Here is a 27,072-nt window from a genome sequence, read left to right as displayed (position 1 = left end):
ACAGTAGGCCCTGTGCTATACAGTAGTTCTTGTATAGCACAGGGAACTATACTGCATATCTTATAATAACTTAGAATGGAAAAGAATCCGAAAAAGATTAAATTTATATATATATGAATAAATACATCACTTTGTTGTACACCTGAAACTAACACAACATTGTAAATCAACTATTCTTCAATTTAAAAATAAAGACAAAAAAAGAAGAAAATAGGAACAAAAAAAAAGAGATGTAAACGAATATACTTCGCTCTAAGTTTATAATAGAAATCACACTGAAGAATGAAGCAGTGAGTCCTTTTTGAAATACAACAAATCAAGGGAATAAAGAATCTATCGTTTCAGCAATAATTTTCCAACTAAGTTCGAAATACAGAAAGTGATCAAATACAACAGTGTTCCATAAATGATGTTTCCTTGTGGGTAGAGACAAGTTGGTGGGAAATGCATCCTGCATATGGCCTGCTTTTATAAATTCAGTGTGGTTTTTTATGACTATCCCTAATCATTGACAAATATGTGCTTGTTAATGACCCAGAAGCTCTACTCTTAGGACCTCCTTAAGGACCACCTTGTGAATATGTTTATTTCATATCTTTAAGAAATGGATAGTAGGTTTAATATTTCTAAGCTTTCAGAAGTGGATAAACCATATTTGTCACCTTCTTTTAAGTGTCAATTTCTATGTTATATTTAATTATAAATATCTAGTGAAATACTTAAATCATTTCTTCATGTTTTCCTTTATGTATATTTTAACAACTTTAATAGCAATAAATTCATGAATATTTGTTTTATAAGTTCTTCTTCTATACCCTAAAGAAAAACTATCTTGTACGGGTTTAGTATAATACTGAAAGAATTTCTTCTGTGTTTGTGTTTTAACATTATTGTTTTCAATAATTCAAGTATCAGAAACTCATACAATAAGGGAGTGGGAGAAGAATGGAAATCAAAATTTCAGGCCTGTGATCACAGAATCCACTGTCTATACCCCTGGTGTAGTGGTTAAAGACAGCCCCTGGCGACACATTGCCAGGGTTTCAACCCTACCCCTAGTATTTCTCAGTTGCATGATCTTGGGCAAATGATTTCACTTCTCTGTAGTTCAGTTTCTTCATCGGTAAAATGGAAAGGCTAAAAATTATAGTACACCTGAAGTATAGTTGAATTACAGTGTTGTTAGTCTGCTGTATAGCAAAGTGACTCAGTTATGCATATATATACATTCTTTCTCATATTCTTTTCCGTGATGGTTTATCACAGGATGTTGAATATAGTTCCCTGTGCTGTACAGTAGGACCTTGTTGTTTATCCATTCTCTATATACCAGTTTGCATCTGCTAATCCTAAACTCCCAATCCTACCCTCTCCCACCCTCTTGCCCCCTTGGCAACCACCAGTCTATTCTCTGTGTCCCTGATTTTGTTTCTGTTTCATAGATAGGTTCAGTGAATAAACTTTTCCATACCCCCCTGAAAAAAAATTATAGTACACCTACCTCACAGAGGTTTTGGTAGGATTAAATTAATCATATATAAAGTACTAAGTATTTGGCCTCTATAATTGGGAGCTGTTATTTCAGCAACCAGACAGGCAAATGAGTGAGGCAGGTGGGTGCCTGTGGGAATGTGCAAACTCTGTGTGCACCCTGGGGGCCTATGGAAACTTGGAGGGCCAGTGTATCCTTTAAAGAGGACAGAGGGTGTAAGAAATGGTACAAATGAACTTATATACAAAACAGAAATGACGTCACAGATGTAGAAAACAAACTTATGGTTACCAAGGGGGAATGGGGGGGAGGGATAAATTGGAAGATTGGGATTGACTTATACACACTACTGTATATAAAATAGATAAACAACAAGGACCTACTGTAGAGCACAAGGAACTCTACTCAATACACTGTAATGACCTATATGGGAAAAGAATCTAAAAAAGAGTGGATAGATGTACATGTATGACTGGTTCCCTTTGCTGTACAGCAGAAAGTAATGCAACATTGTATTTGTTTTGGTTTGTTTTTTGTTTTTTTTGTTTTTGTTTTTGGCCGCACTGTGCGTCATGTGGGATCTCAGTTCCCTGACCAGGGATCGAACCCGCAACCCCTGCAGTGGAAGCTCGGAGTGGATGGCCAGGGAAGTCCCAACACATTGCAAATCCACTATACTCCAATAAAAATTAATTTTTAAGAAGTTATAAACTAAAAAAATAAAGAGGGCAGAGAGCAAAGCAAATGCACTCCCACCATTGACGTATAGAAATGCAAGCCCGGTATATTCGTTGCCTGTGGGTGCTAGACAAATTCCCATGAACTTGTGGCTTAAAACAGCAGAAATGTATTCTCTCACAGTTCTAGAGACCACAAGTCTGAGGTCAAGGTGACAGCAAGGCTGCATTCCCTCCAAAGGCTCTAGGGGATAATCTGTTCATTGCTTCTTCCAACATCTGGAGGCTGTTGGCACTTTTTTTTTTTTTTGGCCTTCCTTAGCTTGCTGTCACATCATTCCAGCCTCCTCCATCTTCACATCACCTTCTCCTCTGAATGTCTTCTGCTTTTCTGTCTCAATCCTCCCTCTGCCTTTCCCTTATGAGGACACTTGTCACTGGATCCACCCAGATCATCCAGAATGATCTCTTCATCTCAAGATCTTTAACTTAATTGCATTTACAAAGACCCTTTTCCCATATAATATAACCTTCATAGGTTTTGGGAATTAGAACATGGACATCTTTGGGGGCCACCATTCAACCCAGTACCTCAGTATTTTCAATCTTCTGATTTTTTAAACATGGTAGGAAATATAGGCTTTTATTTTGTTTGTTGGCTTAGATATAAAATATAAGACAGGGAATGAAAAACTAAGGAAACTTATTTTAATTTCTTAGGAAAGTAGTCAAAATGTAGAATGCAGGTATAAAAAGGTCACAGTTTGTGAGAGTTAAGTCAGATGCTCAGGTGCCCAAATAACTATTAAAGAAAGCTGAATGATAAATGACAGGTCAATTATATGTGACATGATTGTCTTTGTTGAGACTTGAAAGCCCACTATCTTTAAGAAACATAGTAGGGTTGATCCCATAGATTAAAAACATTCATGTATGTCTTCCAATCTGCTGAAAAGACATGAAATTACTTTAGAATCACAAACACACACACAGGGAATTCCATGGCAGTCCAGTGGTTAGGAGTCTGCACTTCCATTGCAGGGGGCCTAGGCTCTATACCTGCTGGAAGAACTAAGATCCTGCAAGCCACGCGGTCAAAAACAAACAAACAAAAAATCAAACAGAAAAAAAACCACCAACAACAAGACAGTATCATGGTTATCTCTGGGGGAACTGGACAGTTTAGAAGACATATCACTGTGTATCTTTTTCTATTATTTTTATGTTTGAACCATGTCACTGCATTACCTCCTCAAAAAATAAACGTAATAAACTGTCAAGTCCATATGCCATATATCTAACACTTGTTCCAAGACACAACATACTTAAACTTACATTTGTAGTTCATGAAGCCAATGTAAAGTTTTTGCCACGTTTCGTCCATCATTAAAATGTGGTGTTGGGATCCCATACAAGTTAAATCTATGAAAACTTGACGGATTATACTTTCGGTGCTTTGCTTCTCCTAAGAAAAGAAAAGGGAAGACTTCTGACTTAAGCAACACAACTTTGTGCAAGAAGCGCATGATGTTCTCACTGACAATGAAAATGAGAGTGGGAAAAAGAATGGAACTGTCACAGCACAGGAAACTGCACACATTTGGCTACAGATGACAGATGCATTCTCCCATGTGAGCTGGGAGACTGGTGGAACAAGGGTTCCTTGTGTTAATATTTGGAAAGTAAGTAGAAAAATGATGTAGGAGAAAGACATATAACTGATGAAAAATTCAGGGCCCATCAATGTTAAAGAAATCCTTAAGATCAGGGGAGGTACTGCAAGGCTTTGTGACCCCAGCGGTGCTTTAAGCTATGCTAAGATTTGAGAGATTGGTGTTTTATATTTGCTCTCACTGAGATTTGCGTTACAACCTTCACATTTCGTTATAATCACTTATCTCATATTAGAGACATTCAAAGGGTGATAGAGGGCTGAGAACCCAACAGCGAGGTCTTTATTTTTAAGATCTAGTACTGTACCATGATGTGGTACTAGTTTTCTATTTGTAGATAAGAAAGTAAGACTGAAACTAGAGATCAGCTAAAAGGTTATAAAATGATGGAGAAAAGATATTCAGCCTCACCAGTAACCCAAATAATGTAAGCAAAAACAATAGCGCACAGTCATAATTCGACTCTCAGTTAAGCAAAAATAAAGAAGATTGGCAAAGTTCGCCATTGGGGAAGATGCAGGGAAATGGAAATTCTCATACACTGTGCCTGTGAGGGCAAACTGGGGCAGCTATTCAGGTGGAGAGTTTGACTCTAAGAGTGAAATTTTCAGATGCTCAGAAATGTAAGAATGTATCCTATGGAAACAAATCACATTCACAAAGATATATAAACAATACATTTTTGTAATCCTGAAAAATACAATATTGATAACTGACCTGAAAAGACAACCAAGAAATTTCATATGTGGGGGGGGGGGGGGGGGGGGAAAAAAAAAGGGAAAAAAAAAAGTGTGTACAGTAGGATGCAAAACACACACATACACTCATATATGAATGAGCAAAGAAAAACATATATGAAAGTATCACTTATGGCAGACTGGGAATTGTGGGAGATTTTCTTTGCATTTCATATACTTCTATACAACCTGCATTTTATAAAAGAAAATATGTATTTCTTTAGTAATAATTTAAATTAAGTGTATTTAAAAGAGGTTGTTATTGTTATTGAATGATGTCCTTGACATACTATTTCAAGTAAATGCATATAGCAGGTTCTCCAAAAGCATGGAGATTATTGTCACATTTAACTGAAGATAGCTCCGTGGATGGGGATTAGAAAGATGTTTGATGTATCAAATGTAGTTATCTCTGGCTAATGGGATTTCAAGGTTACATTTACTTTTTCTTCATTTTTCCATGATATTTACATTCTCTACAATTATATTTTTATAATAAAAAATAGTGCTTTCATTAAAGGGAAAAAGTAAAAAATAAATATTTACAGGATTGGATTCTATTCCTTTTCAAGAGGCTAGTGAGACTTTTGTAAAAATCAGCAAATGAAAGTAATTTCAGTCATGTGATAGTCCATTAGAGTCTTCTAAATATTAAAAAAAAAAAATTGGACTGGGAGTTTGGGACTAGCAGATGCAAACTACCATATATAGAATGGATAAACAACAAGGTCCTAGTGTAGAGCACAGGGAACTATATTCAATATCCTGTAATAAACCATAATGGAAAAGAATGCACATATGTACAACTGAATCACTTTGCTGTACACCAGAAACTAACACAACATTGTAAATCAACTATACTCCAATATAAATAAATAATTTTAAAACTACACTCATTTTCCTCCAAATTGTCCTCCAAATGCTAAATGCATGTAAAGGGTGTCTATATACATATTCATTGAAATAGTTCTTTCTTAAAACAATTAAATGGCATTGGATTAGATTGTGCTATCAATGCTAAACTTTTCCAAAAATGAATAAAATATTTTCACAAGAGAGGAATGGAGGGAAGGAGGAATAAAGAAAAGAAAGACTAGAAGGAGGAAAAGAAGAAAGGGAGGGGACTTCCCTGGTGGCGCAGTGGTTAAGAATCCGCCTGCCAGTGCAGGAGACACGGGTTCCGGCCCTGGTCCAGGAAGATGCCACAGAGCAGCTAAGCCCGTGTGCCACAACTACCGAGCCTGCACTCTAGAGCCCGCGAGGCACAACCACTGAGCCTGCGTGCCACAACTACTGAAGCCCACGCGCCTAGATCCCGTGCTCCACAACAAAAGAAGCCCCCACAATGAGAAGCCCACGCACTGCAACGAAGAGTAGCCCCCGCTCACCACCACTAAAGGAAGCCCACGCGCAGCAACAAAGACCCAACTCAGCCAAAAATAAATAAAATAAAATAAATTTATATTAAAGAAGAAGAAAGGGAGGGACAGAGCCAGGGACGCGGAGGAGACATGGAGAGAAGCCTTGTCAAGGCTGTGAAAAAGCGCGGTGGAAGCAGCCGTGGGAGGATGGAGATGATCTCAGGACCGGGGTGTACCGGCAGCGTAAGGAACCAGCAGAGACTGGTCATGGGAGAAGGGAATGGCTGACTCCAGCCGGGGAGCAATGGGCATAGCAGACAAGCCCCAGAAGGAGTATGATGTGAGGGGGCGGTGGGGGAGAAAAGTAAAGAAATAAAGACGGAGAGAGGGGTCTTGTGCTGCAGTGAAGGGCTAGTCTTACTTCTAACTAATGCAGATTAGTTCGTGAATCTTGCACAGGCCATCGGCTTTCTCAGGACAGGTATCAGAGTCTAACTGTCAATCCTCTGTTAGATCAAGACTCTACTTAGCACCCACACGTCAACAATTAAATTGTAGTTTACAGCAAACATCCAATGCCTTTTAGTTATGCTATAGAATAATTCTAGTAATAAGGCTTTTAGTCAAGATCACTTAATAATAATAATAATAATAATAATAATAATGATAATAGTTACTGAGCCCTCACTATGTTCCAGGCACCATGCTTGGCATTTTGCAGGCACTCACTTCATCCTCGCAACATTATTATCCCTATTTAATAAATTTTAAATAGATGGTGATAAGTAAAATATTCAAGGTCTAAAAGATAATAAATGGACAAGCTAGGCCTTGAACTTGATCTGACTCGAAAATTTCTGCACTTGACCATTATCTAATATTCCTCATGTAAAGCAAAGCACTTAGAATAATCCTATTTGAATAAAAAACAAGATTAGACTACCCAACATTTAATCTTACTTAGCTATTTTTTTCATTTTAATGAAACATATCTTTCGACATTTTACACCCAAAATGCATAAGTGTATGTGTTCCCAGCTATCGGGGTTTATAACCTTATAAGTAATAAGTTATTATTTATTGATCACCTATTATATGCCAGGCATTTTAACTTTAAGCACATCATCTCCCTTATTCCTCTTCACAAATCTGAGTCTCATATTCTCAGGCCCATTTTACACTGGAGGAGACTTACCTGCATAATAATCATTGTGAGATACAATATACAGATCGTGTCCTGCCTGTCCTTCTTCAAATACTTCTTGATAGGATTTTGGTGGATTCACCACCTCTCTAGCAGGTAATTCTGAAGGAAGAATTAATGAAATCAGTTTTAAGGCATTTTTCAACTCTTTATAACATATTTAAGTTGACTAGAGCAAATGACAAACTGGTATGCTAACTACATAAGCTACATGGGCAAAAAGCCAACATACATAGAGATTTCTCACCAAAGACAGGAATAGCCCAGGCGTCACTGTCTTAAGGATCCCACTTGAACAGATTCAATCCCTAGAATTCTGAAGAACTCCATACTGGTTAACCATTTGTTTGTCCTGAGCTATATGCCAAGCCCAGTTAAATTCCCAATTTTGAGGATCTCAGGATTCTTTTTATTTTAGTTTGCTCCAGACTTCCCAAGATGATCTAGGCAAATTTGAATCACAAATCAGTTTCAGAAACCCTGATGCCCTGTGGGGAAGACTTGATGCAAATGTTGGCAGCTGTAGACAACAGCACACACCCTGAATCTGTTTAGATGTGAATATCCATCTTCAAAATAGCCCAAAGTGCCGGGGAAATCACTGGCATCAGAAAGAAATTCTTCTTCTTACTGCTCCCAAACCTAGAGCTAGAAGATCTTTGTTGAACAGCTGCTTTTCCAGGACTGGTGGTCCCTGGTTTTATATATAGCGAATTATTTTCTTTTTATTGTTTCATGTAATGATTTTTAAATATAATTCCATTTACAATTTCACTCTTCTCTTTCAACCTAACAACATACATTAAGATGTTTTCTTTTGGACTTTCTGCCAAGAAGTGGGGTCTATAAACAGTTAAGAATACCAGAAGGTAGCCCTACTCAGAATAATCCTGTAAAGCAGTGCTTCTTTTTGATGTGGGAACCATTACACCTATTAATACACATATATACATTTTAGAACATTCTTTCTATTACATATTTAAATGAGGCACACCTAGGCAGTACTTTCCATATTAAATTCTTGATAGCGGTTATGATATAATTACTGTAATTCTGTAATGCCTGGTGTACTTAAAAGGAAAAAAAGATATTTTATCTGTTCTAAAATACATTTTTCATGTTTCAAATTTTAACAAGTTTTAACTTTAGATCTGATAAACTAAAGTACAACTGCAGATTTTGCATTCCAAGAGAAAGGCATAATTTATCTCCAGAACGGATGTTACTATGTCAAGGAAAATAATCTAATGGACATTTTGGTGAAAAAAAGATAAGTTCCTGGTGCAGAGCCGCAGTGGGTGCAGAAAGATAAAGAAAGAAGCGAATTCCTCTGCAGGATGATAAAAAGATGGAATTTGAGTTTTCCTGTAATAAGATCCCTGGAAGGAGAGGGTAAGAGACCAGAAAAGGCTAAATGTGAGAAGGTGTAAAGGGAAAGCACCCAACAACATGGCAGGACGCTGGGGCTGCAGAAGAAAATATGGCCTGTGACCAATTCTATTCTAAGTCATTTGCTGAAAGATTGCTTCACTCCCTCTCAAGATGAGAGGGGAATCTGCTCTGATACTGCCTGTTAGGTTAATAAGCAAGTGTACACATCATGGATCTTCATGAATGAGTGTTGTACACAGCATTTACCTAACAGCTGTTTTGTGGTCTTTGTATGAAACAGAATTTCATAAAGAGTTAAGCACAGACGTAGAGAACAAACTGGTGGTTGCCAAGGGAGAGGGTGGGTGGAGGAGGGATGGATGGGGAGTTTGGGGCTAGCAGTTGCAAACTGGTATATATAGAATGGATAAACAATACGGTCCTACTGTATAGCACAGGGAACTATATTTAATATCCTGGGATAAACCATCATGGAGAAGAATACAAAAAATTATGTATATATGTGTATTACTGAGTCACTTTGCTGTACAGCAGAAATTTACACAACATTGTACATCAACTATACTTCAATACAAAAAATTTTTTTAAAAAGAATTAAGAGTTATGAACACATTAGAGGCTTTGGTGGAAATAAAACACACAAATAGATGTCCAGGGGAAAGAGATAGCAACCCTCACAGCTGGTCCCAAGATCAACTTCCCGGAGTCTTTTTCCTGTCTTTACACCATCTCGACTCTGCTCCCTGAATCTCCTCTCCAAACCCTGAACTCTTACTGCCTTGACATACATCAACTCTAAGGCTTCTGGGTCTGAGAGTAACTTTCTTGCTATGATTCCCATCTTTCATTCTGGGATCAACATTTACACCAGCACTAAATAAATCCCGACAGGATATTTAATCCCATTTTCTAAGAAGACATTTTATCACTCCTTCCCCACCCTTTATTTTCACTACCTCTGATGACTGCCGTCCCAAATGTCGTGTTGAGTATATCGAGGCCTTTAGGTAATCCTGGCGTCTGATCATGAGATTTTCCTAACGGTGCCCGTTGATTGCTAAAATATACTGATTCCTTCTTATCTTTCATTTTCTGTTGAAAGGTTGTAATAGGCTGTGGGTTGATCAGTACCTTTGCCTAAAGAAATCGTACAAAGCAAAGATGTAACAACCAAAAAAAGGAAAAAAGTCTGAACACTGAAACTCAATAGCTGGGGAGAAGACAATATGATTGTGGGAAAACATTTCATGATCGTTGTCTTGGCTCCCCTTCAAATGAACCATCAGAATTGGGGTTACGCAGCTTAGACATGTCTAACCATGACTTTTCATTGGAGCTAAAGCATTTATGAGGGCAACTCCCTGGTTACTCGACTCCAAGGTTCCAGAAAAGTAGGAATGACAAGTGCAAGAGCCACGTGATTCCCACCAGCTCCCTCCAGGTATAAGATCAGGTCTTCTGACCCTTGGCTGTCCATTCAATCTGTAGCAGGGAACACCGGGACCCTGCGTGCACGCAATGCATGTACAAGCACTCTTAGCATCTCCAGCAATATCACCCAGCCTTTGTCCCCACCATGCTTTAACAAACCTTGACAGCACTTCTCTTTACTGTGAGAAAATTAAGTGCAGCTTGGCTTTTATTATCTGAGGGGAGAATATTAGTCTGTGGCTTAAACCGTTGACTTTTCTACATTCACCCTCCTGGCCGCGGCTGCTTGGATTTTTTTCACTGCCCAAGATTAAGAGTGGGAAGGAGATACTTCACTAATACCTCATTTGTTCATTTTCACCTTGGTAAGTGAATAACGTACAGGGAAAAATAGAACAGAAGTTACCGGTGTTGAAATTTTAGATCTGATTCCATGTGTCAAAGAAGGTGCAATTTGGGGATCATTTGCTCTGCCATAAAATACTCTTTCGGCTCCAGCAGGTGGATATCTGAAGTTGAAAAATTTTTTTGCTTCAGGTGGGGTCACTAGCTACCAACAGGGAGAGAAGAAAATAGAATTATTAAGTACAGTCGATTAGATATTAGCAAGACTGATCTATACCAATCAATGAACACCCTTCATTACATGAGTTTAATCAGTACCTGGGGATCTACAGCTCCAAACAATGAAACATCCTGAAATTTTTTTAATAGAAATAAACAACATATTTTAAAAGTTATATTTAGAAAACAGCCAAGAAGTATCCAGGTTAGGAAGCATACCATAAATGACTATTTCCCATCGAAATAAATGGAATCTCCTGTAGTTTTTGTAGAGCTGGAAATTGTAAGCCTGGAATTTTCACTTCCTCGGACAAACTCAATAGAAGGCCCCAAAATACAGTAAAAATAATCCAAATTGACCACATTAAATTTATGCAACTCTCAGAAGGAATGTTGAGCGTTGTTTATCTTATGTTCACACAAATGCTTTTTTTTTTTTTTTTTTTTTTTCGCAGTACGCGGGCCTCTCACTGTTGTGGCTTCTCCCGTTGCAAAGCACAGGCTCCGGACGCCCAGGCTCAGCGGCCATGGCTTACGGGCCCAGCCGCCCCGCGGCATGTGGGATCTTCCCGGACCGGGGCACGAACCCGTGTCCCCTGCATCGGCAGGCGGACTCTCAACCACTGCACCACCAGGGAAGCCCCACACACAAATGCATTTTGAAAACACTCACCCTGGGAAGTTTTTCAGTCAAGCAGTTTGCAGCTCTGTATCCAATCGGAAGAACTTTCCCTGCCTAAAGAGAAAAAAAGCAATAATTGGTCATTGTCAGGTCCAGGGGTAGTGTTTTGAAGAATGGAATGTATTTCAAATTTGGCCTATGTATCTAATGCTAAAAAGTTACTTTCAACTACTTAACACAATTAAGAAAAGTAGTAAGAACAATTAGCAAATCTAAGACAATCCTGATGTATAATATAAACGTTAGATGCTACATATATTCAAGCATACCTTTTTTTTTCACAGTGCAGCATTATTAGTGATCCATCAATTATAGGACCTCTGCAACATGCTGAGGGATTCAACTTTCAGAAATAATCCCGTCATAGTTCACAGGTTAATTATCGGCTGTCCTATTGTCATCAGTACAATGAGAGTGTGGCTGAATTCAAGCTAAACTCAAAGTATTAAGTATTTCTGAGTGGGTGTGGGTGTGTTTGCACTGTGGGTGTATTTCACCAACACCCTAACTTTTTTTTTTTTTGCGGTACGTGGGCCTCTCACTGTTGTGGCCTCTCCCGTTGCGGAGCACGGGCTCCGGACGCGCAGGCTCAGCGGCCATGGCTCATGGGCCCAGCCGCTCTGCGGCATGTGGGATCTTCACGGACCGGGGCACGAACCCGTGTCCCCTGCATCGGCAGGCGGACTCTCAACCACTGCGCCACCAGGGAAGCCCACCCTAACTTTTGATATATGTGAACATGTCACCCCTGGCCATGCTTCTTCAGTGAATGGCCCAAACCTCACTTGGCTTTGTTCACTTAATTCTAATTTGGGTCTTATCTGCCCTTCCCTTGCCCAGGTAAAGATTATAACAGTTCATTCCCAGCAATGCACCTCTTATCTATTTCCCATTTATCATTTCAAGGCAGCTGATAGTTATTTCTGCAAAGCATAAGTTTCTCTTTAAAAAACCGAGAGAAAGAAACTTCCCATACAGAATGTTCTAGGTCTCTGGAGGAGGATGGAGGAAATCAGTGAAAAGCAGAGAGGCTGAGAGCTGGGTGAATGGATGAATGTGTAGGTGTTGGCAGGGGGATGGATTAATTAGACAAATGAGGGATGACTGGATGACAATAAAGAAGATGGATATAGGTGGGTAGGTGAAAGTTTTTTATTATGTTAAATGTTAACTGAGGAATTCCTCTTAGAGGGAGAACCATCAAGGATTAAGAGAGTAAGGACTTCCCTGGTGGCTCAGTGGCTAAGAATCCACCTGCCAATGCAGGGCACATGGGTTAGAGCCCTGGTCCAGGAAGATCCCACATGCCACAGAGCAACAAATCCTGTGCACCACAACTATTGAGCCCACGTGCCACAACTACTGAGCCAACGTGCCACAACTACTGAAGCCTGTGCACCTAAAATTCGTGCTCCACAACAAGAGAAGCTACAGCAATGAGAAGCCTGTGCACTGCTACAAAGAGTAGCCCCCGCTCTCCACAAGCAGAGAAAGCCCGTGCACAGCAACAAAAACCCAACACAGCCAAAAATTAATTAATTGATTGATTGATTGAAAAAAAGAGATTAAGAGAGTATCTTGATGACACCTCTGTGTATAAAAGAGGAAGCCCATAGACATGGTCAGACAGAGAAGTTGATTGCTTTGCTAAAAAATGGGAGAAAATATGAAGTCTTGATGGGATAGACTAAAGAAGGATTAAGAGAGATGAGAGAAAGACTGAGAAAGAGGTGGGAGGAGGGAATGATCTAGCAACAAGGTCAGAGGCCGGGGGGCCCAAGATGCGAAACTAGCCAGTCACAAGCAGTCCAACCTTAATGCCAAACCTTGGGTAAATTCTACTTACACAACTACACAATGGGAGAAGAACCTTAGGTTAAAAAGGAAAGGGGCTGTGCTCTAACTTGAGCTGAACCAGGGTGGGGAAAAGAGAGGAGGGATGCAAGTGATTTTTTTAAATTTCTTTTTGTTTGTTTTTTATTTTATTTATTTGTTTGTTTGTTTTTTGAGATACAAGTGATTTTTAATTCAGCTGGAGATGGTAAGAAATCTCAGAGATATCAGGGAACATAAAGTCTCTCTTGCTATACATGTTATAGAAGCTCCAGCCATTCTTTTAAATATTTAATGTAAAGATTAACTCATAAGGAATGGAGATGTGGTACATATATACAATGGAATATTACTCAGCCATTAAAAGGAATGAAATCATGCCATTTGCAGCAACATGGGTGGACCTAGAGATTGTCATACTGAGTGAAGTAAGTCAGACAGAGAAAGAGAAAGAGAAACGAATCTAAAAAGAAATGATATAAATGAACTTATTTACAAAATGGAAACAGACTTGCAGAGTTAAAGAACAAACTTACGGTTACGGGGGAAGGGTTGGGGGAAGGGATAGTTAGGGAGTTTGGGATTAACATGTACACACTGCTCTATTTAAAATGTATAACCAACAAGGACCCACTGTATAGCACAGGGAACTCTTGTTCAATATTATGTAACAACCTAAATGGGAAAAGAATTTGAAAAAGAATAGATACATGCATATACATAACTGAATCAGTTTGCTCTACACCTGAAACGATATATCACAACCTTGTTAATCAACTATAGTCCAATATAAAATAAAAAGTTAAAAAGAAAAAAGACTAATTCCTAAGGCTGAGGGTACCCAGGGCAGCTACTCGCCAGATGCTACATGATGAGAGAGATGGAAGGAAGATGACTTTACTTGTCCGTCATCTGCTGACTTTCCAAGTGTTTGACATTGGATATTCCAGGTTTCTATCACTGTAAACATTCTGTTGGACAGAAATGCCTTTGGTATTCCTCATGCCTTTGGTATTTCAAATGCCTTTGAAAAGCAATTTGATTCCAAATCAGTAGCTGTAATCAGGTTTGGATGTTCTCAGGCCATTTGATTGGGGACACAAAGATGGAAGCCATTATGTCTGATTTCTATCTACAGTGTCATGTTATGTGTGACAAGTCTCGCTCCAGTCATGGATCTCTTTTTATCTCTTTTTACTTCAGTTGTTTTCAAGGATGCCTGTTCATCAATTTGAGATGTGAAGGATAGCAGAATTTGCCACCCCCAAATATGCCTCTTTGGCATAAGGATTGTTTTCAACCAATTATTTTAAGAAACAGCAGAAGCTCTGAAAACAGAGTAGAAGTTACCCTTTTGTAAGGGACATGTACATTTTACAAAGGAAATCGCTTGTAAAGGTGTTTCCCTCTCTGTACTAGGAAGAGAAGGTTGACTCTAAATGTTCAGGAACTCTTATCAATGGAGAAGGCACTGATGTAATCTGCATAATAAACCTTACCCTTGTTTATCATGCTTTCCGTGGTAACCTCCCATAGCTGGCCTTCTTTTCGCCCCAACATCTTTTTTTTTTTTTTTCATAGTTAGATGAGTTTTCTTCTTTTGTTGAAGTATAGTTGATTTACAATGTTGTGTTAATTTCTGCTGTACAGCAAAGTGATTCAGTTATTTTTTTAATATTCTTTTCCATTGTGGTTAATATAGTTCTCTGTCAACATCGTATTTTTTTAATAAGATTTTTTTTTTTGATGTGGGCCATTTTTAAAGTGCTTATTGAATTTGTTACAATACTGCATCTGTTTTATGGTTTTGGTTTTTTGGCCTCGAGGCATGTGGGACCTTAGCTCCTCGATCTGGGATCGAACCTGCACCCCCTGCATTGGAAGATGAAGTCTTAACCACTGGACCGCCAGGGAAGTCCCCCAACATCCTTTTTTGTCTGTAGCTAAAGATGGTATTTAAGGTGGTGACTTGGGCCCTCTTGGGACTTACTCAGTTTTCCTGGGCATCTTCCATGTATACATGAGGTATACGTGTTAATAAATGTGTTTGCTTTTCTCTTGTTAATCTGTCTTTTGTCACAGGAAGTCTCAGCCAAGAACTCAGAAAGGCAGAGGGAAAATTACTTTCCCTCCCCTATTATTTCTCCATCAAGCTCCACAACATAGATATACTCTATTCTTCATAGCCTACACTTTGAATCTGGCTATCCCAAACATGCTTCCCAAGTTTGGTGAAAATCTGTTGTGTAATTTTTCATGTGGTCCAGTAAGAGACAAACGGGCGCTTCCCTGGTGGCGCAGTGGTTGAGAGTCCGCCTGCCGATGGAGGGGACACGGGTTCGTGCCCCGGTCCGGGAAGATCCCACATGCCGCGGAGCGGCTGGGCCTGTGAGCCATGGCCCCTGAGCCTGCGCGTGCGGAGCCTGTGCTCCGCAACGGGAGAGGCCACGACAGTGACAGGCCCGCGTACCGCAAAAAAAAAAAAAAAAAAGAGAGACAAACGGAATGAACTTTTGTTTTATTTATATAGATATAAACACACTAAATACGCAACAACAGGCAAATGGTTAAATAAAATATGGTACCTTCAAAAGATATGCTATCGTGGAATCATTTAAAATGATGTATATACATCATTTTAATGGTATAGGAAAATGTTCATGAATTTAAAACAAAGACGTAAATTTGCATCGTACAAATTCAAAGAATCACGTCTCTATCTGCAATATGCACAGAACACCATAGACAAAAAGTTGTTAGTTGTGATCGCCATTTCTGAGTGGTGAGGTTCCATGTGCTTTTATTTTCTTCTTTGTACTGTTTTCTCAATATTTTACTGCGTACTGCTTTATTACCCAAAAGGAAGCAATGGAGGCTTTCAAAAAATCTATAAACAGTATCAAATAGAAGAGAAACAGCTGCAAGAGCCCTAAAAGTAAGAATGAAAATCAAGTATATGCAGAGCCAGGACGGAACTTAAGAGCAGCTTTAACGGTCACCTTAAGTTCTACTTCCTGAGCTCTAAAGGGGGGACCTCTGCTGACCCTAGGGACCCCTTAACCCGAGAAAGGGAACAATGATATTTTCTGAGTCTTTTTCCTTTTGCCTCAAGGGCATTTGTTTTAATGTCTCGGAAATGTCTTTGATTTCATCCTTCAATCCTCTACTGAATGTTTATTTAGACTCTCTAAATAAGTTATATTTAAGTTCTAAAATGTCGTTTCTTCTTCTCTGGCTGTTCTTTTCTTTTTATTATTTTTATTTCTTATTAATTTTTATTGGAGTATAGGTGCTTTACAATGTTGTGTTAGTTTCTGGCTGTTCTTTTAAAAGTTCCGATCTTGTCTTACGAATGCAACATCTTTTATCTCTCAAATAACTTTCCTGTGTGCTTACATTTCCCCTGCTCTCTCTGGGGTTTCTGTTAGCTTGTTTCGGCCCCTCTCTTCAAGCTGGCATCTGATCATCACAAAGTTTAAGACTCCACAGAGATGATTATGGAGCTCCGTGTGTTACAGGGCTTGTTGACTCTCAGGCTTTCCTATAAGATGATCAGTTAATGAGGCAGCCTTTATTTTGGTAGAGTCCCCCTATAAATTTTTTTTTCCTCTAGGCTATTCAGAATTTCCAGAGGCTAATAATAATGGTAATAATAACTGACAATAATAAAGCACATCACATAGGCTGGATACCATTCTAAGGGCTTCCTATGTATTATTTCATTTAATACTCATAATGGTTTCCACAAGGTAGGTACTATTATCATCTCCCTCGTAAGCAAACTGAGGCACAGAGAGGTTGAGTAAAAGGGTTACACTGCTCATATATTGGCAGATATCTGAGCCCAAGCAGGCTGGCTTCTGAGTCTCTACTCTTATCCGTCATGCCCTCCTGTCTCTCTAGTCACTGCCTACTGATGAGAGGGTGGGCTTTACCCCCAGCTGCTGGCCCTTGAAGGGCCCACTGGGAGAGGAAGCTAGGGAAACTGCACTACAGAAACTACACTTTTACTTACTAACGTCCCATTTTCAGCCTGGAGCTGCCCTCCTGCCTTATCTTTGGCTTGGAGTCTTTTGACTCCAAAGGCACTTTGGGAAAATAAATCCACAGTTTTGGTAGAACGGAGTGGGAGTTGGTGGAGAGAGGTGGGAATCATGGGAGCATAGAATGGAGGAGGGGAACTGGAAACCCAGCTACACTGAATTTGGACCTTCAACCAATCCTTCAGTTTTCAGATCCAAGTTTTACTACATCTTCTTCCACGGGCTGAGCTTCTCAGGGATTATTCCGGGCAAATGGGATCATTTCTGGTGGAAATTACCACCTGATTTCCCTCATATTTCATTTCCCCCTGCAAAATCAGTGGCCATGTCTCCATCTTCTTATTTTCTAAAATTTATTGAAATTTTTAAACTGTTGTGTCCTCTTTTATTTTCTTTTTCCTCATGGTTTATTATCTTAAGAAAAAAACAACAACAATTACAGGCCACAAAAGTCAGGAAATTAGCATGGATCTAATTCTAGTATCTAATATAAGGACCACATTCAAATATCACCAGTTGCCCCAGTACAGTCCTTTATAGAAAAAGGAGTATATCTAAGGTCACAGTGTGAGTGCTTGGTTCCTCTGAAAACCAGACACCCCCATTAGCCATACAAGAGATTTATGAAGGGAAACACCTGTGAAAGATGAAGGGGGAGGCGGAGGGTAGGCAGGGAGAGCTTTCAGACCATGTTACCTGTGAAGGGAGAGCAGGAAGGAAGTATTAAGAAGGGCTTCAGGCCACAGCACAGTTCTGAGAACACTTTGGCCAGGCCAGTGTGTGGTCTCTGAGACTACGTTTCCCATTGAAGGAATCTGTGTTGGCCAAACAAGTTCAGTTCTAGAGTCCCTGCCTTGCTCTGTCCTGGGTAGTGTGGCCTGGTGAAGGAATGCTGCAGGGGATTCATGGGGCAGCAGGTGGAGGCTGTCAACCGGCTACACTCTTCCCGCCACCCCTGACCCCGGCCCAGACCACCACCCAGCAGGTCCTCTTGAGGGTAGTCAGAATCCAAGTGCCTCGGTAACCAGCACACATGCATAGCATTTACTTGTCATGTCTGTTCTGTCTTCTTTGGTCAGGAACAGTTCCTAATGTTCTCTTGTCTTTTATGACCTTGACAATTTTTGAGTGTAGGTCAGTTATTTTGTTAAATGATCCTCAGTTTGGGTTTGACTAGTGTTCTCTTATGATGAAAGTTATACATTTTTGTCAGGGCTATCAGAGAAACAATGCTGTGTTTTTCTACCAGGAAGCCCACACTGTCAATTTGTCCTATTAGTGTTAACTTTGATCACTAAAGGAAGGTAAAGCCAGCTAGGTTTCTCCACTGTAAAGCTTGTAATCAATAATTATTCTATGTAATGGATAAACAACAAGGTCCTACTGTAAAGCACAGGGAACTATATTCAATATCCTGTGATAAACGTACTGGAAAAGAATATAAAAAAGATTTATATGTGTAACTGAATCACATTGCTGTACGGCAGAGATTAACACAACATTGTAAATCAACTATGCATCAATTTAAAAAATTATTATGTGTAAATATCCAGTTCCTCACTAAACTTTTACTTACTGTTTTAATATCCACTGATGACTCTGACCTAAATCATTACTACTATGACGGTTGCCAAATGGTGACTTTCTAATTCCATCATTCCATCTGTGCTATACTGCAAGGAATTATTTTTTTCTTGCTATTTTTTCAATCACTCATGTATTTATATCAGTATGGGCTCATGGATTTCTGTTTTATTCAATGGTAATTTCTTAATTGAAGTACAGTTCATTTACAATATTGTGTTAGTTTCCCATTTACAGCAGTGATTTTGTTAATTTTTTTTCAATTTTTTTCCCATAGTTTATTACAAGATATTGAATATAGCTCCCTGTGCTATACAGTAGGTCCTTGTTGTTCATCTATTTTATATATGGCAGTGTGTATCTGTTAATCCCAAACTCCTAATTTATCTCTCCCTCCCTTCTCCTTTTATTCAATATTAATTTTATTCAGTGCTCAAAGTATAACAGTTTGGGCCACTGGAAGCTCCTTCAAGCTTGTTTCTGCACCCCTTTGACATATCTGCATTATTCTTTGAGCACTTTCTTACTTTTTAGTTCTCAACGGTGTTCCAAGTTCATATCGTACTACACCAGCCCTAGAGTCAGCCATTCCCCCAAAGAGTCCTGATTCCTTTTAGTAGAGAATGATATTTAGAAATCAAGATCCCGGTTCTGGTGTGCTCATTGCTACTAAGTAAACATTGTTTCTAGATCCTCTTAGAGGATGGAGCTAGGAAATGTGTGGTGTATACACACCCCACACATTTGCATCTATATCAATTCTATGATACTCTGTTTAGTTAAATGTTTAGCTTAGATATTGACAAGGATATAGACATAGATGATATAGATATAGATGATATAGACATAGACATAGACATAATACCATGAGTTTCCACCAATACCTCCAATCACAATCCAACACAACAGGATTCCTTCTATCCTTCTCCTTTTCGTATTAGTAAGTTTTTTCTCTACCAGTAGGAAACCTGGCTTCTACTGTTCTCGGTCTTTACTTATCTGCTCAGGCCCTCTGTCTGTAATCAAACTCCCAACTGCACTGACCACCTCCTCACTCAGGCACCTCCTTCCTCAGTTCCCAGCCACAGCAGCACCACCTCCCTTGGCCAGCTTGTCAGTTGGTCCCCAATATGACAGGTTTCAGTGACCAAGTATGATTCAAGTCAACTCAGGAAGGTTGATATGAGACCATTTTCAGCTGCTAAAGACCCACTGACCCATAATCATCCACTCTCCAAACTCCGTGTGGGCTGGCATAACGGTCCGATCTCTCCCTTGGTCAAGATCACTCTGTTTTGCTCATAGATATCCCTAACTCGGAAAATCTCAGCAAAAATTTAGGAATGATGGCATCAGTCTTTCTGCCCAGAAGGCCCTGAACCCGTTAGGCAAATAAAACCACCCACTTCGCAGAATTCTGCAGAGATTGGCTCTTTGCAAATTCAGACAAAATGAATCTTTGTGACTTTTTTTTTTTTTTTTGAGTATCAGGGCTTGCGTGACTATCAGGTTCTCACAAGATTTACAAATAGGTGACCCCTTTGCCTCTACCCATCCCTCAAATAGCTATCAGGGTCTCTTTGTGTAGAAGAGGAAAAAAATAAGGCATCCCTTTGCATGACATTTACCACATTGTAAAATCATTGGTCTATTGGTCTCAAGTCTCTAGACTGTAAGGTTTTTGGAAAGCCAGTACTGTATCATTTTTCATCTTTGTAGCCCTAGCACCTAACATACTGTCTAGTCATTGTAGACAATATTATCTTTTTAAAACCTTTCTTTGAAACTTTCCTTCCTTCCTCCTCTTTGTACTTCAGGCTTCAATACCATTTATCAATGCACTTTGTAAGGTTCAGTTGTTTAGTCTTAATAACCCCAAGGTTTCTGCCATAGTCAGTGCATTAATGTCAATCAAGGGACAGTATCAGGATGTCTTGGAGAAATGACCATTAGAGAGATTTTGATCTCTACCAGAGTGCTGTCCAAGAGCCCTTCCAAGGGTCTACACAGAGAGGACCTCGTTTTACCAGACTCTTTAGGTCTTGAAGAGCACTCCAAAAATCTCCTCTTGGGCCACCATTTCTTGGCTTTTCCTGAATACAGGTCCTTGCTGCTATACCAATGACTGTACCAGCAGTCATTGCTGCTATACCAATGCTGCTATACCAATGACTGTACCAGCAGTCATTGCTGCTATACCAGTGCTGCTATACCAGTGACTATACCAGCAGGACTAGAAGGCCTAATGGGGTCTCATAAATCCATCAGAGCAGACCTTCACTTGCAGCCAACTCTGGGCAGCAACTTCAAACCACAGGATGAGTGTCCTTACAATGAGATGCATCTGCTCCCCTCCCCCCAATACTGGAACGGCCTCTCGTGGAGATGACAGTTTCCTGAGCGCACCCTGATGAAAAGCTAGTGTCCTCGCAGGTTGATTTTAGCAGGTTCTTCACAGAGGTATTTCCATCTGAGCTCTGCTCACTGTCATACTTGAAAATGGGTTTTGACCTCTCCCAAATGAACTTCTTCCCTTCTCTGAAACTGGATGAACTCAGGGGCACCAAATACTTCACCATCCCATCCCTTGATCAGGATGCTGGGGATCTCCTATTCTTTTCCTTTCAGTTGTACGCGTTCCACTAAACCTACGAGAAGTAGATAATGCACCCAATATCTAAACTCTTACAAGCATAAAGAAAATGAAAATATGGAAGTCTTCTCAATTCTTTTCATGTGCTAGCATCCCCCTAATACCAAACTCCAAGAAAGATAACCCAAAAAGGAAAACTGTGTCCAATATTACATGGGATCGTAGATGCAAAAATCCCACTAAAAAACTGGCAAATCAAACCCTAGAATATATTATAATAATAATACATCACAACCAAGTAGGGTTTAGCCCAAAAATATGAAGATGGTTTGTTATTAGAAAATTAACCATATTAATTCAGAAAAAGATATATTTCAACAAATGTGGGGAAAGCTCTTCATAGTTCAAGCTCTATTCCTGACTTTTAAACATACTTAGCAAACTGGGAATGGATATGGCAAAAATAATACTTAATGGTGAACCGTTAGAATCATTCCCATTAAAGTCTGAAAAGTGACTTTTCAATATTGTGTTATTGATCGTAGGCAATGCGGTGAGATAGAAAATTGAAATGAGAGTTATATATATTAAAGAAGGAAAGACAAAAGTGTCAATATGATTGTCTACCTAGCAAATCCAAAAGAAATAATAAGCAATTAAGACCAATCAGAGTTCAGCAAGATGACCAGATATAAGAATAAAAAAAAACAAAACAATGAAAACAAACATATGAAACAATTTTCAAACTCATTATAAATCAAAGAAATGTGAATTAAAACAATGCCTTACAAATCATTATTAATTTTTAAAACTTAGTGGTACAATCTTTTAGGAAGGGATTTGGCAACAAGAACTAGAGAAAGATTCATCGTTTGGCTTCTGTTGAAACTCTATCCTAAGGAAATATTCTAAGACATATACATAAAGAAGTTCATAGACTATTTTTACAGAAAAATCTGGAAAAAAATCTATTGTCCAAAAAGAGAGGGAATGAGTTATCTAAAGAATCATATATGGTATACACTACCAAGCGTAAGATAGATAGCTAGTGGGAGGCAGCTGCATAGCACAGGGAGATCAGCTCAGTGCTTTGTGACCACCTGGAGGGGTGTGGGATAGGGAGGGTGGGAGGGAGGGAGATGCAGGAGGGAGGAGATATGGGAACATATGTATATGTATAACTGATTCACTTTGTTATAAAGCAGAAACTAACGCACCATTGTAAAGCAATTATACTCCAATAAAGATGTAAAAAAAAAAGGAAGCATATATGGGCTTAAAGAAATATTGCTTTTATCACTAAAACATCTTTTAAGTTCTCTGTAATAACACTGAAAAATTTATTAAATAATAGTAAGTGAAAAGTCAAGACAATTTTTATGCTTGCTGTAACAACTACATAAAAATGATTAGGAGAAAAGTGTCATGGGAAGTATAGTACAGTCTAGAACTCAGACTCTTAAATTGAAAGTGGTGACTTCAAATCCTGGGGCTACTACTTCTTAGCTGTAAGACTTTGGCCAAATTATTTAATTTTCCTCAGTTTCCTCACAGGTAAAGAGTTAATACCTGCAAAGCTCCATGGGTAGCAATGTTGATATAGTAAAGCCACTGATAACAATTAATGTGAGGGCAGCAAAGTGCCAGTAGGCATAGTGTTAGGGTGATAAGATTATTGTGTTTTCATTCCTGTTTTCTAAATTTTCCATGTTATTATCTTTGTTTTATAGTGAAAGTAGATATTTTAATATTTAAAAAATTATTTTAAAAGGAACCTTGTTTCTAATCTAGGCTAATCTCTCCTCTGGGCTGTGATCCCGTTTCCACTCCCTCCTGCTTTTCTGGGGTCTGGTTCCACCCATTATCTCGTTTGTGTTATCTCAAACTCCCCTACTGATTCACTAAATAAGTAAAATTATTCCTAAATGGAATCTTTACTCTGTTCTCTTCACTGTCACACTTCTTAGGAGAAAAAAAAAAGTTACAATAGTTTTCTCCAATTCTAATTTCACTCTTCAGTATATTGGAATCTGCATTCTCACTATGTTGCTAATTCCCTTAATGCCCAAAGCTAATTCATCTTTATTCTATTTACCCTATCGGAGACGTTTTAACACTGCTGGTCACTTTCTCCTTGAAGCTCTCTTCCCTGTCCTCTCACATTTTTTTTTTTTTTTCCTCTCACATTTAGAAAGGAGGACGTGAGCGGTAGCAGGAAGCAGAGGTTTTAGAACTGCCTGTATTGGAAACCGGAAGCTGGTTTCTCCTTGTATGTGAGATCAGGTCTGAAGCCATAGACCCATAGACTGCAGAACCGATCCAGAATGGAGAAGCAGGCATGGTCAAGTGAGAAGAGAGTGGCTGGGGAAATCCAATAACGGAACCAGAAAGCAAAGTGGGTCAAAGACAAAAGAACACTCTGACTCCCAAGGGGAACAAAAGTCTGCAGATGCCAAAAAAAAAGTTCTGCAGAATCCCTGTGACCACTTCAGCAGAACTGTGTTCTCTAATGTCTCCTTTACTCCCAGAATACTTCAAGGATCCTCCCTTTATGTTGCTCAATATCACCCTCTCAGACTCACCTCTTTCTTCTCTGTTTTTTCTCCCACTTAATCATCCAGCCTTCCTTCCATTTATCAAACATATATTTACTGAATGACCAGTATAAGCTGGACATCATGATATGCCATGAAGCGACATGATAAATAAGAGAAAATCCTTGTCATCAAGAACTCACCTAGTTGACATTTCTTTCTCTGATCATCTCATGTGTTTCCCAAGGTAAGATCTTGCCTAGACCTTCTTTGTCCCATTTCCACCCATGGCTCCAACTGTCTGCCTGGCTTTTTCATCTGATACCCTGTAAATAACTGAAACTCAGGATGGCCAACACCAGATATTCATGTGTCACCAAACTGGAAGATGTCTCATTATCAAACTAGAAACTCCTAAGTCATCCATTAACTTCCCTCTCTTTCACCACATAGATCCACAACTGGATGGCAATTCTTAACAATACCATCTCCTAAAAGGTTCTCAGAATTGCTCTCTCCTCTCCAATTCTTTCCAACTCTACATTAATTTCAGGCCATCATTACCCTGAAATAACCTTCTAACTTTTTCCTGTCATCCAATATCTTCCCCTTCCAGTCCACCATTATTATTGATATCAGAATTATCTTTCCAAAAGGCAAATTTTATTCATTTCTTCCCTCATGAAGATCCACCATTGCTTCTGTACCCATACGTTTTATCCCTGCATTCGGGACCTTTAGATTTCTTCTTCATCTCTTACCACCATGCTGGCTAAACAGAATTGCTTATACCTCCCAACACAAGAAGCTTTGGTCACACTCCATGCCATTCTTTGCCCAAGATGCTCCAACCGTTTCCATCTGACAAATACTGACACCTTTCTAAATTAGCTGAAATATTACTTGCTCTGTAAAGCCTTTCCTATCTCCTCCAAAACAATTGTCCAAACTCTCCATTGCGCTTCATATTTAGAGTGTACTTCTATTAAGGAAGAATGTTTTCTGTGCATTTAGACATCTATATAATATTTGTTTAGTTATTGCCTCCAACATTGGAATGAGAGCCTAAACCCATGGGATTAGAATCATGTGCTTCTCATTTGATAGTGCCCTGGACCCAGCATAAGGACCACCACAAGTCTTTGCTGAAAGAATAAATAACTCACAGAATAATGAATAGAAAAAGCAAACTGTTTTTGAAAAAAGTACATGAATATTAGGATATAACATGTATTACAGTTGGAGGGTTGAGAAAATGCAGATTGAGGAATGAAATGTAGGTCAAAGGAGAAAGGAGGGAGAAATCAAGAGGACCCATTCGTGTGCACAGAAAACAAAGCTGACATTAGAAAAGAAGGCAGAGAGTCAAAGGAGATCGGACAGAATAACAGCTGGAAAGAGTCTCTTGGGACAAGGAATATCAGAATCTCAACAAAATCTCTGCAATTTGACTCTGCAAATCCAAACAAGTCTCACTCGTTTATCATCTTGATAGAGACATGGCTATACATAGTTCCTACGGAAAGTACTAGGAAAAAACTTACACTTGGCCAGCAAGGCAACCGATCAAAAAATTTCCCAGAGTATATGGGTCTGATGCGATCTGGAGGTTCTACTCCTGGTTCAATGTTCTCAGTCTCCCTTTGCTCTTCAGGTTGTTGAGCCAACTGGCACTCAGAAGGTTCTATCACCAAGCCCATTTGGGGTTCTGTAGGCTTAGTTTCATCTGGATCCTCTGGTTGGGGGAACCCCATGTCCACCTCCACAGGAGGCTGCATCTCCATGCTGGGCTTCATCACCACACAGGTGGACTCTTTTTCCAGTCCCTGTCTAGGTTCCATACCCAAAGTAGGTTGCTTCCCCACTGAAGCCCCTAACTGTTCAGGGTCACCAGACACAGGACATCTCCTGCTGCCTAGAGCCTGTGGACTTTCACACACCAGGCACAGTGGAGACTGTGTTACCCTTCCAGGACGACACCCTGCCAGAAAACGCTCATTTTCTAAACCTGCTCTTCCTGGCAACATTCTCAGAGGACATTTTGTTTCCTGGGAGGCTGAGACCCTGCTGACTCCTAAATTACTCCCGTCCATGAAAGTCCTATAAATATTCTGTCTTTTTAATCTTATATCAAGCCCATTGCTCGATGGACATTTTGTTTCCGGTGAAGCCATCCTCTCCTCATATTTATTACTGCATGGAGAATCTTCTTTTCCTAATCCCACTCTGAGCCCCAACTCCGTGGAAGATGTTGTTCCCATGAAGACCCTTCTCTCTCCTAAGTCATCTTTTCCTTCCTGGGTGAGTGCCACGTCCATGCTCAGGGGAGATTTCCTCTCAGATACCGTCATTCCTCCAAGGGCACTCATCTCTAAGGGGTAAGCTGCACCTGGCTAGAGGGAAGATCCCAATCCCTTGGAGCGCCCCAACCCTTTGGGGGACCCCGCTCTTACGAAAGAGCACATCTCCACTCGGACTTCCTGCCCACTGCTTCCTGCCCGCCACTTCACACCTAGCAGAATTCACTGGGGAAAAGAAGATGGAGGTCTGTTTACCCAGTTACCTGGGAAACGGGGGCGGGGCTTGGAGCGCAGCTCTTTCCAGGGCAGGACCCCCACCCATCTCTCTCCCTGTTTCTCCTCTCCCCCACTCTCTCCTCTTTCTCTCTCCCTCATTCCCCCTATTCTCCCTTATTCCTTCTCTCTTTTTCCCCCCTTCTTTAGTTGATTTGGAGGGCAGGAAAACTTGAAGGATGTGGTCTTGGACTCCAGATCAAATGACCCCAAACTTCTCTTTGGTTTCCCAAGCAACGCGGTCCCGTTAGGATGGGTTCAGCCAGGGGCCTACTCCTGGCCACGGGCCTATTAATTTTACTGGCGATCAGAGAATAAATAACCCTCTTTCTGGTGGTGACCACCAATTTTAGATCCTTCCTTGTGAAAGTACATGCACACTGCATGTAGTTCTTTCAGCACTTAAGACATCCTTTAAAAATTCTGTAAAGTTACTATATTTGGCAGCTGTGGTAAGGAACATCTTAAAGTCTTTGAAAACACACTCCAATAAATAGGCTTTAAATAGCATTTCAAGTAAATATATTAAAATTTGAAATGCGTTACACAGTAATGCATATTGACTTTTTAAAATAATGTGGCGAACTCAAAATTAAGTATGGGATTTTTTTTAAACTCAAGGTTTAATGAATGTATATTTGGTGAATATTTGTCATGTTCTACACATACAGGGGATACAGAACACCTCGCTTAGAATTT

General features: G+C 39.6%; 1 protein-coding gene across 1 annotated transcript in view; it reads right to left on the bottom strand.

The window, feature by feature from the left end:
• The window catches only part of EFHB (EF-hand domain family member B), a 49,195-nt gene extending 23,077 nt beyond the window's left edge, over positions 1 to 26,118 (bottom strand). The window contains exons 1-6 of the mRNA XM_027086482.1: positions 25,345 to 26,118; positions 11,205 to 11,267; positions 10,374 to 10,517; positions 9,493 to 9,673; positions 7,136 to 7,246; positions 3,505 to 3,634 (exon numbers count right to left, since the gene is read on the bottom strand). Of these exons, the coding sequence (XP_026942283.1) occupies positions 3,505 to 3,634; positions 7,136 to 7,246; positions 9,493 to 9,673; positions 10,374 to 10,517; positions 11,205 to 11,267; positions 25,345 to 26,118 (1,403 nt within the window). The remainder of the gene's footprint in view (positions 1 to 3,504; positions 3,635 to 7,135; positions 7,247 to 9,492; positions 9,674 to 10,373; positions 10,518 to 11,204; positions 11,268 to 25,344) is intronic.
• Positions 26,119 to 27,072: the final 954 nt, after the last annotated feature.

This window comes from Aethalodelphis obliquidens, unplaced genomic scaffold (assembly GCF_003676395.1).
Source record: "Aethalodelphis obliquidens isolate GAN/ISIS:26980383/991018 unplaced genomic scaffold, ASM367639v1 scaffold56, whole genome shotgun sequence".
Taxonomy (NCBI): Eukaryota; Metazoa; Chordata; class Mammalia; order Artiodactyla; family Delphinidae; genus Aethalodelphis; species Aethalodelphis obliquidens.
Note: the sequence above shows the minus strand (reverse complement) of the source record. Positions and strands in the feature narration are given on the sequence as shown.